A 17,187-nucleotide genomic window follows, 5' to 3' on the forward strand; every position below is an offset into this window, starting at 1 on the left:
GCCTCCCAAAGTGCTGGGATTACAGATGTGAGCCACTGTGCCTGGCATTTTTATTCTACCAGCAAAGCTTTCCTTTTGCTCTCTAACAATTGTCTTAAAAGATGTTCATGTGGGGATACATTTCCTAGGTTAACTGTACTGTTTCTTCCTTGTAAGGAAAAGATAAAGGCTGCTTTTTTTTGGAATAAAGATTTAAATCCCAGCTTGTTTTCTAACAGAAAGGATAAATATAACTCATCTGTTAGGCACTTGAAGTTGTTCTTAGGAAAGATGTTTACAAGGAGACAATTTGAATGAAAATTTGGTCAGGGCAGATTTTAACTTTAAAAACGAGTGTTTCAAAAAAGATCTATAATGATAATCCAATTTGGAAAAGTAATTATACCTGACAAAATAAATTATTTATTATAAAACATAAATATTTCTCGAATTCTTTTGCTTTTAAAATCAACGGTGTGGTGGCTCATGCTGGTAATCCTAGCACTTTGGAAGGCCAAGGTGGATGGATCATCTGAGGTCAGGAGTTCGAGACCAGCCTGGGGCAACATAGTGAAACCTCATCTCTACCAAAAACACAAAAATTAGCTGGACGTGGTGGCACATGCCTATAATCCCAGCTACTCTGGAGGTTGAGACAGGAGAATCATTTGAACCCAGGAGGTAGAGGTTGCAGTGAGCTGAGATCATGCCACTGCTCTCCAGCCTAGACGACAGAGTGAGATGTTGTCTCAAAAAAAAAAAAAGGAAAAAAAAAATCAACTATGAGGTATAATTAGCATACAATAAAATGTATCAAGTGTACATTTACAGTTTTGACAAATATATATATCTTGCATAATAACCACCAAAATCAAGATATAGAACATTTCCAATTCTCCAAGAAGCTCCCTGGTTCCCTTGTAGTTGATTCCTACCACCCCTGGTTCCAGGCAACCACTGATCTTGCTTTGTCACTATAGACGAATTCTGCCTATTTTGTAATTCACAAAATGTAACAGCATAGTATGTAGGGGCTTGTGTTTGACTTCTTTGCTTAGCATGTTTGTGAGATTAATTCCTGTTGTGTCTTGATAGCCTATTAATTGATGAGTAGTACTCCATGGGTATATCACGATTTACCACTTACCTGTTGATGAAAATTTGTTATTTCCCCTTGTTCACAAAGTTACTATGAACATTGTATATAAGTTTTTACGCAGACATGTATTTTTTTTTCTTTTAATTAATTATCTACATGTGGGATTTTACTAGGTTATATGTTTAACTTTATGAGAAACCGCTAAACTGTTTTCCAAAGTGGCTGTACTATCAAACATTCCCACCAGCTAGTATGAACATTCCAGTTCTGTATCCTTGTTGATATTTGTTATTGCCAGTTTATTAATGTTTAGCAATTCTAGCGAGTATGCAATAATATTTCATTGTGGGTTTAATTTGCATTTTCTGATGATTAATGTTGCTGAGCATCTTTTCATATGGTTATTGTCCACTCATGTATTTTCTTTGGTATAGTGTCTGTTCAAATCTCCTGCCCACTTTTTATTGGGCTGCCTTATTACTGAGTTGTAAGAGTTTTATATATTTTAGACTCAAATTCTTTGTTAGATATTTAAATGGTGGGTATTTTCTCCAAGTCTGTGGCTTGCCTTTTCATTTTATTGGTATCTTTATAAAAGTAGAAGTTTTAAAATTTTGATGAAATCCAATTTATCAATTTTTAAATTTTATGATTTGTGCTGTTTTACAACCTGAGAGGTCCTTGCTTATCCCAAAGTCATAAAGATTTTTTCCTATGCTTTTCTTCTAGAATTGTTGTCCCAAAGTCATTTGCGTCTTGCATTTAGGTCTGTTTTTGCATATAGCGTAAGACAACAGTTAAAGTTCTTTTTCTTTCTGATATGGATATCCAGGTATTCCCACACCTTTTGTTAAAAAGGCTATCTTCTCCCCACTAAATTATCTAAGCAGCTTTTCCAAAAACCAACTGACTATATACATATGGATCTATTTCTGGACTCTATTCTGTTCCATTGATCTATAACATCTACCTTTACAATACCACCACTATGTCTCAATTATAAGAAGACATGAAATCAGGTAGTATGGGTCTTCTAATTTTACTCTTTAAAAAAATTGGCTATTCTAGTTCCTTTGATTTTTCATAAAAATTATTAGAATCAGCTTATCAATTTCTACAAAAAAGCCTATTGGGACTTTTCTTGGACTGCACTGGGGGGAACTGTCACCTTAGTAATATCATGGCTTCCAACCAATGAACATGGTATCTTCATTTAAGTATTCTTTAATTTCTCTCAGCAACAATTTTCTATTTTCAGTGCACAGATATTACATACATTTTGTAAGTCTGCTCCTAAGTACTTCATATTTTCTGGTGCTATTCTAAGTGGTATTGTTATTTTAATTCCAATTTCCAACTGCTTATTATTAGTATATGGAGATACAACTGTTTTTGTATATTCACTTTGTATCTTGTGGCCTTGCTAAATTCACTTAAGAGTTTTAGTGGCCTTTTTGTAGATTCCTTAAGATTTTTTACCCCAGTTACAATCAACAGACATAGTGCCCAGATATTGGTTTCCAAAATCATTTTTCATAAAATAAATTGGGGTTCCTTAGAGAAATGGCTGGTTCCAGGGCTGAGGCTAGGGAAATACTAGATGAGCCAGGAACATCTTACCAAGTTGTCAAAAAGGAAGAAGGTGCTCAAAGAAAGATGGAAGATGTCAAATGGACACAGGAACCAGTTATAAAGAGACTCCCATTGGCCATTCTCTTCATGGGGGTGAAAGAAAGTTCTTCCTTATCATAGGATGTTAACATTTGTAGAGGAAATATAGAATTAGGAAATCACCATCGGGGAAACAACTTTCTAATAACTGTTACTACAGATGCTGAAACTAGTGAGTGAAAGTGTAATGGGAAACAAGATACTTATAAAGATTCAAAGTATCTCCTCCACAAGACACTTTTAATTACAAAGGAAAAAATAACAATTTTATAGCAGGAAAATGTGGCAGATGCCATTTTAGCCAACTGATTAAAGTGAACATCATTATCAATATAGGCTGTAATGTGCCTCCTGATATGATGCACTGACAGGAACCTAACACTTCTACCCTATTCCTTCCAAAAATGCATAACCTGAATGTAATGAGGAAATATTAAGCCAAGTCTCAATTGAGGAGCATTCTGCAAAATATAGATGTAAATGTGGTTAAATGTTAACATTTGGGGAATTCAGGTGAATAACATACAGAAATTATTTGTACTATCTTTTGCAATTTTCTTGTAAAAATAAAAATATTACATAAAAGGTTAAAAAGAAAGGAATCACCTACACAATTAACTTTCTCTACTTAGCAAACATACCCAGATTTTCAATGGTGTAATAGCGCTGTTTATAGTCCACTTTGATGGTCTGGGCATGAGGGCTGCCAATGCCATAACCAATGGCATAACCTCTGACCACAATGTTCTGATTCTCCGGAGGAGTCCAGCTCACTACGATGCTAGTGACGAGCGGGCGTACGTGAAGAGAGCTAGGCACTTCAGGAACACGAGTTTCTGGGAAAGAAAAGTGGAAAAGCAAGATGAGATATACTGTCCTTTAAAATATCTCACCATCCTTGGGGAATCGTGTTTAGCCTCCTGCCACACTATTTGGGGCTAAGTTTTTTACATTATGCCCAATAGTTCAAAGAGAAACTGTATGTATAGTAAAATATAGCCCAAGATTTTACTGCATTCTAAGAAAAAAAAAACAAACCTAAACAGCTTTAAATACAAGACACTGCAATATTAATTTGGAAGGGAAAACAGATACAAGAACCTCTTCTGCCCCAAAGGAGAAAAATAAATTTTCTTTCAATAGTTACCATCTCTCTTGGTCCCACATCCCATTCCCAAACTCTACCAGGTGGAATGAGAAAGGCATAAACTGAGTAATTGGAAGCCTGTTGTTAACAGGTGTTTAAGCATCACATTATAGCAATAGTACTAATTACTAACTCCCCTAAGTAGTATGATAAACCAGAAAACATGAAATTTTAGAGCCACAGTTGATTCAATTGGTGAGAGACTAAGAGGCTTACAAAGGAGGAAATTTACATGCTCTTTCACATACACTGTTTTCAGGGCATAAATTACGACCTTAATTAAAAAATTAGTAAACTGAGGCCAGGCATGGTGGCTCATGTCTGTAATCCCAGCACTCTGCAAGGCCAAGGAGAAAGACTCACCTGAGCCCAGGAGTTCAAGACCAGCTTGGGCAACATAGTAAGACCCTATCTCTAAAAAAAATAGCTAAGTGCGTTGGCACACACCTGCGGTCTCAGCTACTCAGGAGGCTGAGGTGGGAGGATCGTGCTTGAGCATGGGAGGTCGAGGCTGCAGTGAACCATGACTGCACTCTAGACTGGGTGAGTTTGTTAGACCCCTTTTCAAAAAAAAAAAAAAAAAAAAAATTAGTAAAATGAGACTCAGAATAAGAACTCAGGTCTTTTGCCTCCCAAGTCCAGCACCTATCACTGATAAAGGTGCTACCTATACACATGCCTTTGGAAGTACTCACTGAATGAACAGGTGAGAAAAAGGGCAAGGTGTCCAGTACTAAAAGAAAAGGGAAACTGCCGTTGAAATAAAGGCATGATTTATGTGGCTCAGCCTTAAATTTTACATCATCCATCTACCTAATGGCCTTGGTGGAAAAAAATGCAACTTATAGCACATACACATTTTTATTTGCTCTAGTTCTGCTTGAAAGGACAGTTCGCTACAAGGCACTGCAAAAAATCCATTCCAGCAGCCTGGTGCAATACAGGAATGACAGCAGTGTGATACACTAATATTCAGACTTGAGCCATATCCAACCCACGTCTGTGGCTTTCCAGTTTGACTCATTTGACTACAGTTAGTATTTATTGTGTGTCAGTCTTGCCAATTGTTATTCTTACCATCTAGGTCACTTTCAAAAGTTTCAGCAGACAGCCAGTCAGTTGCCGGGCCTGTACCATTGATTGTTAGAGCAGCCACTCGGAAATTATACTCAGTCCCCCGATCAAGACCTGAGACCAAATGACAAAAAAGAGAACTGAAACCAGAGCTTTGGAAAAACAAAAGATTAATAATCCCTCATTAAGGCAAGTATCTCAGTCACCAACTCAGTATATAGCTTGACAAAGTTTCAGTTAAAGTTAATACAGTGTAAGCAAAACGCAAATACAACATAGAGTAGTTTCCATCTCCAAATAAAGCAAAGGCTGAAGCCCACACAATCTAAGAGGAAAACAGAAATGACTGAAGCTCCTGGGAGATTACAGACTTTTGTTTAAAAGCTTGAAGAGATCATTCAATGCAATCCCTTTATTGTGTTACAAAGAAAGCTAAGGCGAAAAAGAGGCCAAGAACAATGAAAGAGTTACAACAAAGGAACAAAGGTATCTGGTCTTAGAAGGCACCAAAACCTAAGAAGGAAAGAATGCAAAGATGTAAATCCTATTGAGTTACCTCTGTTCTCCGAGCCACTTCACAACCATGGCAGAAAAATTTTAAGCACCAAATATGGTCTCAAAATCTATTCCTTAACAACCAATTGCTCATAGATTATATAGTAAGTAAAAGTGGAAATTGACCCAACCCTTTGTTACGCAACTTTTAATACATTACCAGCTAATAAAGTACGTGATCTACCAATGTATCAAAGGCAACAAAGATGCACACAGAAAAGTCTGTTCTACAAATCAGGGCAACAGTACTGAGAATGTAACTTGGCCAGGACACGAGAAAAGCCCTGGTTTGGTTAACTAATCCTGTCCCGTGGTGGGGAGAAGAGTTGGTAGGTTCTATCTCAACAGGCCTTCCTGACAATCTGTGTGCCCCACAAAGCAAGGAGCAAGACAAAAGGGAGGAGCAAAATGCCTGGACCCAAGTCAATTTATCTCCTTGAACTCAATGAACCAGAAAGTACTAGACTGTTTGTTGACAGATAATCATCTGGACTACTAGCAAACACTGCTCAGTGAAGCTCCTGAAAGAATCCAACCAATCATTCCCTGTCTTTTGGGGACAATTAGGATGTAAGAGAGAGCAAGCAAAAATGAGGTACCATGCAAAGAGGCTGAGTTTCCTCTCCCTCTAAGTACCCTATAGAGTTTATAGGCTACAACTAAGGTATACAATACATATCATAAAGATACGGCAAGATCTGTTTAGTGCTGTAACGACAATTACTTCTGCCTAAAATTTAATCATATAATGTGTTGTTGGTAAAGGATCTTGGTGATCCATATTGCTCCCTAATACTTATCAGGCTTCAAGTTAATGCTTTAAGAGTGCAAGCATCTCCATTTTTGTTCACCATTGTATACTCAGTGCCAGAACATGCCAACAAAAGTTCAATGAAATCTATTAAATGAATAAATCCAGATATGATTTTAAAATGTAAGAATTTTCTTGATAAATATAAAGCCATTTTTACCATAAAAATTCTATTTTGCTTACACATCAAATGTTTCATTGAGAAAATGAATAATCTCCTCATGGGCAAGGACCATATTCTTTTTTTAACAGCAACAGGAATGGTGCCTAATAAATACAACTAAATATTCAAAATGAAAAGCCTTATGAATGGCAAATGTTATTTATCTGAATGTAGAGTAAAATATGAAACTGACTTTTTTTTTTTTTTTTTTTTGGAGAGACAGAGTCTCCCTCTGTTGCCCAGGCTATAGTGCAGTGGCACAATCACGGCTCACTTCAACCTCTACTTCCTGGGTTCAAATGATCCTTCCACCTCAGCCTCTCAAGCACCACCACACCTGGTTAATTTTTATACTTTTTTTTTTTCAGTCTCTGCTTATCCATTAACATTTTTGTATTTTTTGTAGAGACACAGTTTCACCATGTTGCCCAGGCTGGTCTCAAACTCTTGAGCTCAAGGAATCCGCCTGCCTCAGCCTCTCAAAGTGCTGGGATTACAGGAGTGAGCCATCATGCTCAGCTGAAACTGACTTTGAGAACATCTGTGGCCAGTGCTCCCTTAGTGATATTTCTCAGTACCGTCTACTGCAGTCATGATATGGACTGCAGCTGAGAGATGTGGGGTTCTTGTGAAGAAGCTGGAAGACTGAAAGATATGCCCCTGGAGACAAACATTCACCTTCTCCTGTTTTGAAGGAAGTCAATCCCATTTGTGAGGTGAGGAGTGAGAAGCTTGCTGATTACTAGAGCACAGTTTTTCACTGTCAATGGCTCTCTCAATTTTTAGAAACTTATACCTATAAACAAGGGAAAACATTATGCTTTTTTTCTGAGACAGAGTCTTACTCTGTTGCCCAGGCTGGAGTGTAGTGGCACGATCTCAGTTCACTGCAGCCTCTGCCTCCCCAGTTCAAGAGTTTCTCATGCTGCAGCCTCCTGAGTAGCTGGGATCACAGGTGCGTGCCACCATGCCCAACTAATTTTTGTATTTTTAGTAGAGATGGGGTTTCACCATGTTGGCCAGGCTGGTCTTGAACTCCTGACCTCAGGCGATCCACCTGCCTCAGCCTCCCAAAGTGCTGGGATTATAGGCATCAGCCACTGCACCTGGCTGGAAAACATGACACTTTCTGGCCCCAGATCTTGGTTCTCTCAAGAACCTGGTCCCTGGGGTCCCAGGAAAGTGGGTGATGCCAAGCTTCTGTAATCCTTTCAATGTCTACCCAGGAGAGATAAAATACAAAGAAAGTTAAAGTTTCCAAAGGGTGATTAAATTAATTCTTGGGCTTAGATAATAACGACAATATCGCCCATTCTTATAGTTCTTATCTACCAGCACGCTTTGGAGTTTCCTAGCAAAAAAATTACCCAAGTCAGAGCTTTTGTCCCAAGATTAAACATGCCCTGTGACTACACTGTTACAGCTACAGATAACTCACACCTTCTGGTTGTAAATGTACTAGACTCAAATTCATCTGTTTGCTTGCAAAACAGATGGGCTCTATTGAGTGACAAAACTAAGCTGATGCAGCTGAGGCAATACTCCAACAGGCCCAGCCCATGTGAGTTTACTCCTAGGACAGAGGTAGGGTGATGGTGCCAAAGCCGAGGCATGTGTAACTGAGCAGGACAGAGTCTTGGCACTGCTAAACTAATAAAGGAGTGGGCAGGATGGGGTCTGCTCAGACTACAGTAGATTCTGCAGCCATATTAAGCATCTATGAAAACCCAATGGAACAAGGACAGCTTGGGGCATCTGTCTCAATTCTTTGTAGGCATGATCCCAATATTCACAGGGTGAAAGCACTTAATCTGGCTTCCATGTTTCTCCTGCAAAAGAACCTTACCCTTGCTTAGCCAACTCTACTTCCCCTACTTGAGGGAGATGGGGGATTCTCTGTGATCTCCAGGGTGAACCCATATTAGATACACATTTGGATCCATTTTTACCAGGTATGCCACTTATTCTGTTGCATATGAAGGGAAAACTATACAGAAGGAGCTATGCCTGATAGTATTTTCTAAAATGTTATCGTGTCCATAGTCACATGTACGATTATTGCAATGAGGCAGCTATTCACAAATACTGTTTCAGGATACGTACACACGAGTGGTGGTCGGTATTACAAAAACCATTTTGTAGACCTCAGTTACCAACTAGACTGAGTGGAGTAATTTCCATACTTATATAACTTTGTTTAATCATTTTTTCAGATTACAAAAAAAAAAATACATACATGCAAAAATGAAAACGCAGAGAATGCAGAAAACACAAGAAAGGAAAAATCAAACTCAATCTCACCACTCAGAGATAGCAGAACCTTTAAGAATGTTTTCCACTAATCTCTATCAAGTCAGAAGTGGACTGAACCATTAAAAATTTTCTGAACCATTTTAAAATTGCATAAGTCGACAGATCAGAGCAGTCATTAGATTAGCATAATTCAATATCTGAGAAAGACACAGTCTACCTTTTGCCTATGTGCAAGGTAGCTTACCTTCAATCAGCTGAGACAGCTGTGTCCCGCTTACCAAGGTCTCAGTGACATCACTCTTTCGGGAGGCCTTTCGGTAGCGAATCTTGTAGCCAGTAATCTGCCCATTTTGTGTGGCTGGAGCAGGTGGCTGCCAGTGAATCATAATACTCTGCACAAGACAGGATTATAGAAAAAAGGCTGAATATATCAAAAGCTTGGTCCTATTTTACATATTTTTATCCTGATTTCACAGTGTAAAGAGAAGAAGCATAGAGGCAGCAAGGTACTCAGAGTTTTACAAAGTTATTTAACAATCACTCAAAAATACCTTTAAATTCTAAAACCCTCAAGGATCAAATGGGAAGATTATACATTCAAGTAGTACCCTCTGGACCCCTGATCTCCTGGCTGTTTTGCCAGAAGGATGATGTTGGCTAAAAGTCTCAGAAAAGTTTTCAGAAGGAAAGTATAAGAAGGCCAGAAGCCCATGGATTAGGGAAGTAAACTCTTATTAGGTATAAAGATTCTTTCCCGTGTCCAGTGCAGAAGAGCTGAAATCTTCATCTAAAACTCTTTAAAAAGGGGATGATTAATTAACAGCTGGTTGCCTCTTAAAAGACAAAAAGGAGTCCTATAGTACTTTCTTATTTTTTTAGAGTAGGGGGTCTCACTCTGTCACTCAGGCTATAGTGTAGTTGCATAATCATGGCTCACTGCAGCCTTGAACTCACGGGCTCAAGTGATCCTCTCACCTCAGCCTCCGAGCCACTGCATTTGGCTCTCTATAGTACTTCTTGAAAGGACTGAATATCTCAGTTGTCTGTGTAGTCCAGAAGGGCTCTGAGCCTCTGAGAGGCATACATGGCCCTAAGAACACAGCAAACTTGGCTAGGAGGGACAGTTTGAGGAGATACAACCAATCTGACAGAGGTCTGCCTTTGATTCACATGGGCTCATCTCACAGCACTAAGGAACCATGTTAAAAACAACTTATTTCCTTCTGCCGTACCACTAAGATTCGGAACAGTTAACATCTAGAATGTAATGTTTTACAGAAAAAGAACAATTTATTTGCAGAAACGCTAAAGCAGTTTTGGCATCAGAGAAAGGAAGCAAAATTAAGGAGAATAAATGAGTTGGTTTTTAAGCCCAGCTTTAATGCAAGTGTAATATCTACGTCTTTTTATTTCTTTGCTTGTGATTTTTTTCAGTTAGGCTCTAATTTATAGGTTTAGTATTTTCAAATGCAGACTATTACAACACTGCCATTCATTTATTTTGATGCTTTCCCACAGAATCTCCCTTTCTATAAGCCCCTGTGAGGCGCAATAGTATACCAGTAAAAATGAACAGCAGTGTCATAAAGTTTTACCTTTGAATTTCTCACTTCCAAGGACAGATTCTGAGGAGCAGCACTGGGAACTAGAGAAGCAAACAAAAAAAAAATTTTTTTTTTTAAAAATCACCCACACATCACCCATCATGTGATTATCTTGACTGGACTTTAAACAAATGCAAATCTCAAACACTGATTACGTGACCAGATCTAAACTAGCTGCCAATGCCCTCATGTTGACAATACTATGTGGATGACATATGGCCATGCCTGGTTCAATTTTTAACATAAGACACTTTCATATGGGAAAGCACCCACACCCAGGCCAGATTGTACCTTTGGGAAGTCAGATATTTATTTCAAGGATGTATAGTGGCTCTGAACTCTTCTAAAAACTCTCAACTTTTCTAGACCTCGTATGTACTCAGAACCTTAAATGCATTCTTTTGAGTATTACTGATGATGGTTTATCTTTTTTTTTTTTTTTGAGACTAAGTTTCACCCTTGTTGCCCAGGCTGGAGCACAATGGTGCAATCTTGGCTCACAGCAACCTCTGCCTCCTTGGTTCAAGTGATTCTCCTACCTCAGCCTCCTGAGTAGCTGGGATTACAGATGCCTGCTACCAAGCCTGGCAAATTTTTGTATTTTTAGTAGAGATGGGGTTTCACCATGTTGGCCAGGCTGGTCTTGAACTCCTGACCTCAGGTGATCCACCTGCCTCGGCCTCCCAAAGTGCTGGATTACAGGCATGAGCTACCGCATCTGGCCCTGGTCTATCTTTATCTTGGCAGACAATCATGTTTTTCTGGAATACGGCAAGTGACTGAATGGGGTAATGACATTATGGATCAAAATGAGATGTACATACATCAGTAAGCCTGGCTTTTCTTGTGGAGTTTCTAAGCTGGTTTTGAAGGCAGTTCCCAAGGAGAGCAAAGATATTTAAGCAATGACAGCTGGTAGAGTGAACCATCTGGCTTCCTGAGGCAACCAGATGCCAGAAAATACTCATTTAGAAGTGAGAAGTTTGGGACTGTTGGTTAAACAAACAGCCACATAACTTTAGTTCCTCACTTTATTTATTTATTTATTTTTATTTTTATTTTTTTTGAGATGGAGTCTCGCTTTGTCACCCAGGCTGGAGTGCAGTGGCACGATCTCGGCTCACTGCAAGCTCCGCCTCCCGGGTTCACGCCATTCTCCTGCCTCAGCCTCCTGAGTAGCTGGGACTACAGGCGCCCACCACTACGCCCGGCTAATTTTTTTTTTGTATTTTTAGTAGAGACGGGGTTTCACCGTGTTAGCCAGGATGGTCTCGATCTCCTGACCTTGTGATCCGCCCGCCTCGGCCTCCCAAAGTGCTAGGATTACAGGCGTGAGCCACAGCGCCCGGCCTAGTTCCTCACTTTAGAACATAACCCAGGGTTATCTCAAAGTGTGTGGCCCACACGTTCTCTAGTATCTCCCTTCATATTGGTGAGAGCAAGCAAAGTAAACCGAATTTGTTTTCTCTGCACTCACAAATTGCTGACTTTAGCCCTTCTCTCCTAATCCACTCATGGAAACCTCTCCTTTTCTGTCTCTAACATTTGGTGACCAGGTATACAACTAAGTGTCCACTGTACTATAGCTTCTGGAAGACAAAAGAATGTGTCTTGCTAATTTCTGTAATTTGTGCCCAGCAAAGTGCCTTAAGCCTACACTCAGAGATTCAGGTAATGAGGGTCTAGAGTAGGACCTAGGCACATGGTGTTTTGAAAAAAGTACATTAATGATCCAGTCATCTCCATGTTAAGAAGTGACTGAGTTGCAGAGGCATCCAACATAGCTGTCATAATTGTCTTCATTATCATCATTATAGTAAAGATTTGCTGCATGGTCATTACATGGCAGGCACTTATTCCTTATAATAATCTCAGGACAGAGTTTCTATTATCATTTCCATTTTGTAGATCAGAAAACTACAGAAGAGGTAGAGGGAAGTTAACTTGTCCAAGATATTTGTTTCACCTGGTATCGGAACCAAGATTTGCATTATTCCAAAGTGCTTCCCCTAGCCACCATGCTGAGATGTGTTCAATTCCCACAGATACTGTAGTCAACATGCCAACACACTTAATGCAGTTAAAATTTGCCTCGTGTAGATTTAAGAGCCTACAGTAAACTTTTTTTTCCCTTAACTTTTCCCCAATATCTTGACTAACTGGCTTATGTAGTTCAGTAGCCAAGGTATAACCACCTACAGTTTATTTGTTTTCTTTTTCCCAACTTTTTTTTTTTTTTAGACAGCATCTCACTCTGTCACCCAGGCTGGAGTGCAGTGGTGCAATCACAGCTCATTGAAGCCTTGACCTCCCTGGGCTCAGGTGATCCTCCCACCTCAGTCTCCTGAGTACTAGGATTAAAGATGTGTGCCACTCATGCCCAGCTATTTTTTTTTTTTTTTAAAGTAGAGATGGGGTTTTGCCATGTTGTCCAGGCTGGTCTTGAACTCTTGGGCTCAAGTGAGCTGCCCGACTTGGCCTCCCAAAGTGCTGAGATTACAGGTGTGAGCCACTGCACCAGACTTCCCAACTTTTTAATCCTGAGAACTGTCAAGCCCATGGAAAACAGTGGCAAGAATAGTACAATGAATGGCTATTATTTTCAGATTCACAATTATTAATATTCTGCAACCTCTGCTTTATTTATCTTACTCTATGTATATGTATACAGATTTATCTCTCTACATATTGTTTCTGAATCATCTGAGAAATGACTGCAGTCATCATACTTCACTCCAAAATTCTGCAGTGTGTATCGCCACGTATCTCCTATGAACAAGGACATCCTCCAACAAAATGCACAATACGAAAATCATACTCAGAAATTTTAACACAAAAATATTATCTAATATAGCTAATAACATCTAATATTTACTATTGCCTAATACTGTAAGTATCTAACATTAAGTAATTATACCAATAGTGTCCTTTATGGCTGTTTTTTTTTACGTCCAGATGCAGGATCCGAAGATCATACATATTTTATTTCATATGTCTTTACTCTTCTTTAATCTAGATTCTAGAATGATTCCTCAACCGTTTTTTTCTTTCACAAAACTAATATATTTTGAGAATCCAAGTCAGTTAAAATAAAAATTTTTTTTTGCAGAACTTCCCTCAATTGGGATGTGTCTCATTGTTTCATCATGATCAGATTCAAGTTAAATATTTTTGGGACTAATACAACAGAAGTAATATTGTGTCTTCCTCCACATATCACATAAGGAGGCACATGATGTCAGCCTGTTCTTTTATTGGTGATGTTAAGTTTGACTATTTTCTTAAGGGAGTTAAACTATAGCTTCTAAAGCATGTGTGTTTATATAAGAGCTGTATACACATAAATAAATTTAAAAAAAAGACATTTTTATAAAACATTAGATTTAGCTGAGTTTCATGAAACAACATATACCCTTACTAAGTGCAATGAACTCTAATCTTCTCTGTTCTATTTTAAAAATATACATATTTTTAAATGCTGGTTTTGACCTACTTAATCTCTTTGGCAAGCTGTAGTTCAAAAAACACTGTTGTAGGTCATGGGTATGTATATAACTTAATTTAGAAATTCAGTCACAGGTGAGAAATAAAACAGTCACAAATATGGAGGAACTAGAAAGACTAATTTGGCATGCAAATATGATTGCTAAGTAGAACAAGGCTAGTCTTCCAAAAGCCCTGGAATGGTCTGTGTTATGAACAAGCAATGGTATTTACTTATATAAATGCTGAGAGCCTACTCAGTAAGAGGCACTTTATGTTCTATGTTTTCTCACTCAATCTTTACAGCAACTCAATGAAGTTGGTATTATCTACATTTTACATGTAAAGAAAGGTGTTCAGACTTTACTAAAGTCGTATTACCAGAAAGAGGTAGAATTGGGATCTGAACTGAATCTTCTAGACATCAAAGCCCATGATCTTACAACTAAACCACCAGGGGCACCAAGCGTGGTATATTGTTCCAGAGGAAGAAAGACTCACCATCTGACAATGTTCGAACAGCAACATCTTGTGTGGAGACTCCAGGACCATGTTTATTGTAGGCCACCACTCGGAAACTATACTCTGTATATTTTTTCAACCCATTAATGGTGAAAGAGTGACTTGAAACATCAACATCCTTGAATAAAATAAAACATTTTATACATACACAACTCAAGCCAAAAGAAAAGTTGGAAATTAAAGAATTAGCTATACAAATTCTATATTCTACATGAAACAGATTTTATCCCTTTTACATAAGGTTCTTTAACAGTCAAAGCAGATTAATCATAAACTGACAATTTACTTAGAAATACTGCTTGATGTTCAGTGACCGCTGCTGGTAAAAACTACACGATAAAACTTGGTACAAAGAAATAGAATCTGTCAACTTTTCATTTCCTATATATCTTTTTCTCCCTCAAATTTCCAGTCAAGCAACTATTGAGTTTTGGAAATATATTTCGACTTTACTATTCCAATCAATGGTTTGAAAAGTTGCTTCACTTCATACCTGTTCTTTATCTGTCCCCTTTTCCATGTGGTACAATTTATAATTCTGAATTTCCCCATTGCCAGACACTGGTGTTTCCCACGTAACAGTGATGGAGGTAGGCGAGGTTGCATATGCACGAATGTTAGGTGCTGGGCCAGGGAGCTGAACTAGAAAGAAAAGTTTGAGATAGCAAGATATAAATGAAATGCTACACTCCTCAATAACCCTTCTTGGCAATATTGTCATATTGGCCATGTTTTAAAAATAATAGAAGCTAAGAAAACAATGGATTTGATTGAAGTGGTTTTAGAATAATATATAAACACATTTTCCTTTTTATGATTCAAATCAAAGCCAGAAATTACATTGAAAAACTTTCCTTGTGGTTTATAAAATCCCAGTTTTGCAGTGGGCCTACACAAGACATAAAAGGCAACCACCACAGAAAGAGATACTTCTTCTGCCGGGCACTGTGGTAGGCACTAGGGATACAGTGATGAAGAGACTCCTGCCCACAAAGAACTCCCAGTCTAGCAGGAAAGTCAGATACATAAACAGTTACAAAAAATGTCTTAAGTGCTAACAGATTTAGGTAATGGCTATAACAAAAACAGAAAGACGAGAGAGCACACAATTCTGCTTTGGGAGGGGTTTGGGAGGGAAAAGAAGGATTAGTGAAGAATTCTTGGAGTCAAGCAAAATGAACACTTTCCTCAGATACCAAGGGGAAAATCATTCCAGTCAATGGGGTCAATAGGGAGAATATACAAAAAGACAGTGTTAAGTGGTTCAGCTTGGTTGAAACAGAGTGGATATGGGAGACAGAATGTTGAAAACAATGACCGATCAGATAGTGAAGAATCCTCTAATGTCCTGCTATTGAAGCTTATATTTTCCCTAGTAGGTATTAGGTAACTACTGAAAAATTATGAGCAGAAGCATGACACGATCAGATCTGTGTTTAGAAAGTACATGTGAACACATGTATGGAAGAAAACAGTAAAGGAACAAGAGTAGATAAAATAATAATAATTGTAAAACAGCTACCATTTATTGAATGGTTACAGTCAGTCAAGCACTAAATACTTGACATGTATTTTCTCATATAATCTTTGCACTAAACCAAATGAGATGAATATTATCATCCTCATTTACAGGTGAGGTTATGAAGTTAACAATCTTTCCCAAGTGATGGGAAAGTTAGCTTGTGGTGGACCCAGGAGTCGAGTACTTGCTGATTCTAAAACATGGGCTCAAGAGGACCCTTCAGGAGATGATTACAATATCCATGACAGGATGCATGTGACTGGAGGACTGGATCACTGGCTGACTGTTTAAGTGTCTAGCTGGCTCTGTCTCCTACAATGGCTCACATACCTACCCTTTTACTATATTCTTTTTGTCTGATTGACAGGTTCCAGTTCCAATTTATACACAAATCCTGTGTAGCTGTCTATGCCTACACTTTGGTAGACATCTATATTTGAAAACAATTTCTCTGGCACTAGTGTTTCTGTAATTCATTGGATTTAAAAACTGGGAAGGGAAAAAAAACTAACAAAATGTAAAACAAACTGGCTTTCCTGAATAACAGCACCATAGCTTAAGATTAATTTTGCTACCAAAGTAGAGAAATCTGAATATGGTTACTCTAACAGTTGTTTGCTTTAGTTATGAATCATGTTACTCACTTAAGTTAAGGGTGCATTTTATGCAGCCTGACAGGTGGGGTTTGTCACACTTCTGCTGCTATGGGAAACTTTCCTCTAACTTATTAAAGGAGAAGAAAAACAAAACAGTCCCTAAATTCTCTTGAAATCATTTTCAATATATTCATTGGCCAAGTGTAGGCAAATATGATCCTAAAAAAGGTGCTAATGAATTCTTTCATTTCAGCTGTATAGTGGCATAATAAATGGAAAAAATGTTAAGTTGGTTTGTGAAACTAAATATGTAAGATATTTTCCAAGGGCTGGTTCCAACATTTATGCCTCCCCCACACAAGCTGAACACCTCCAGATGAAATGCAAATCTCTCTTCAGAAACTGCTTCTCTTTTGCCAAAACATGTTAGTCTCTTCTCCATCCCTAAAATACCCTTACCAGAACCTGTTGCCCCTTCTACCTATATTCTTGTAACTAATCTTTTAGCCAAACTCCTTGAATAAATGGTTGTGCTTTCTACTTTCCTTAAGGTGATAACACATCACACTGTTGTCTATGGTACCAGACCATAAACTCCTTGTGGACAGAAGTCAAGTCTTACTCATCTTTACATCTTGACTGCCTAACAATTACATCCTGACTGCCTAACACAGTGGCTGACACATGGTGGGCACTCAATAAATCTAC

At 38.4% G+C, this 17,187-nt stretch overlaps 1 protein-coding gene across 10 annotated transcripts in view; it reads right to left on the bottom strand.

The window, feature by feature from the left end:
* The window catches only part of LOC105463782 (neogenin 1), a 258,380-nt gene that overhangs the window by 40,278 nt on the left and 200,915 nt on the right, over positions 1-17,187 (bottom strand). For all 10 annotated transcript variants that reach the window (XM_011711090.3, XM_011711085.3, XM_011711087.3 and 7 more), the window contains exons 10-15: positions 14,855-15,003; positions 14,341-14,479; positions 10,348-10,397; positions 8,997-9,144; positions 4,974-5,084; positions 3,391-3,585 (exon numbers count right to left, since the gene is read on the bottom strand). In XM_011711090.3, the coding sequence (XP_011709392.2) occupies positions 3,391-3,585; positions 4,974-5,084; positions 8,997-9,144; positions 10,348-10,397; positions 14,341-14,479; positions 14,855-15,003 (792 nt within the window). The remainder of the gene's footprint in view (positions 1-3,390; positions 3,586-4,973; positions 5,085-8,996; positions 9,145-10,347; positions 10,398-14,340; positions 14,480-14,854; positions 15,004-17,187) is intronic.

Source organism: Macaca nemestrina, chromosome 7 (genome assembly GCF_043159975.1).
Source record: "Macaca nemestrina isolate mMacNem1 chromosome 7, mMacNem.hap1, whole genome shotgun sequence".
Classification (NCBI taxonomy): Eukaryota; Metazoa; Chordata; class Mammalia; order Primates; family Cercopithecidae; genus Macaca; species Macaca nemestrina.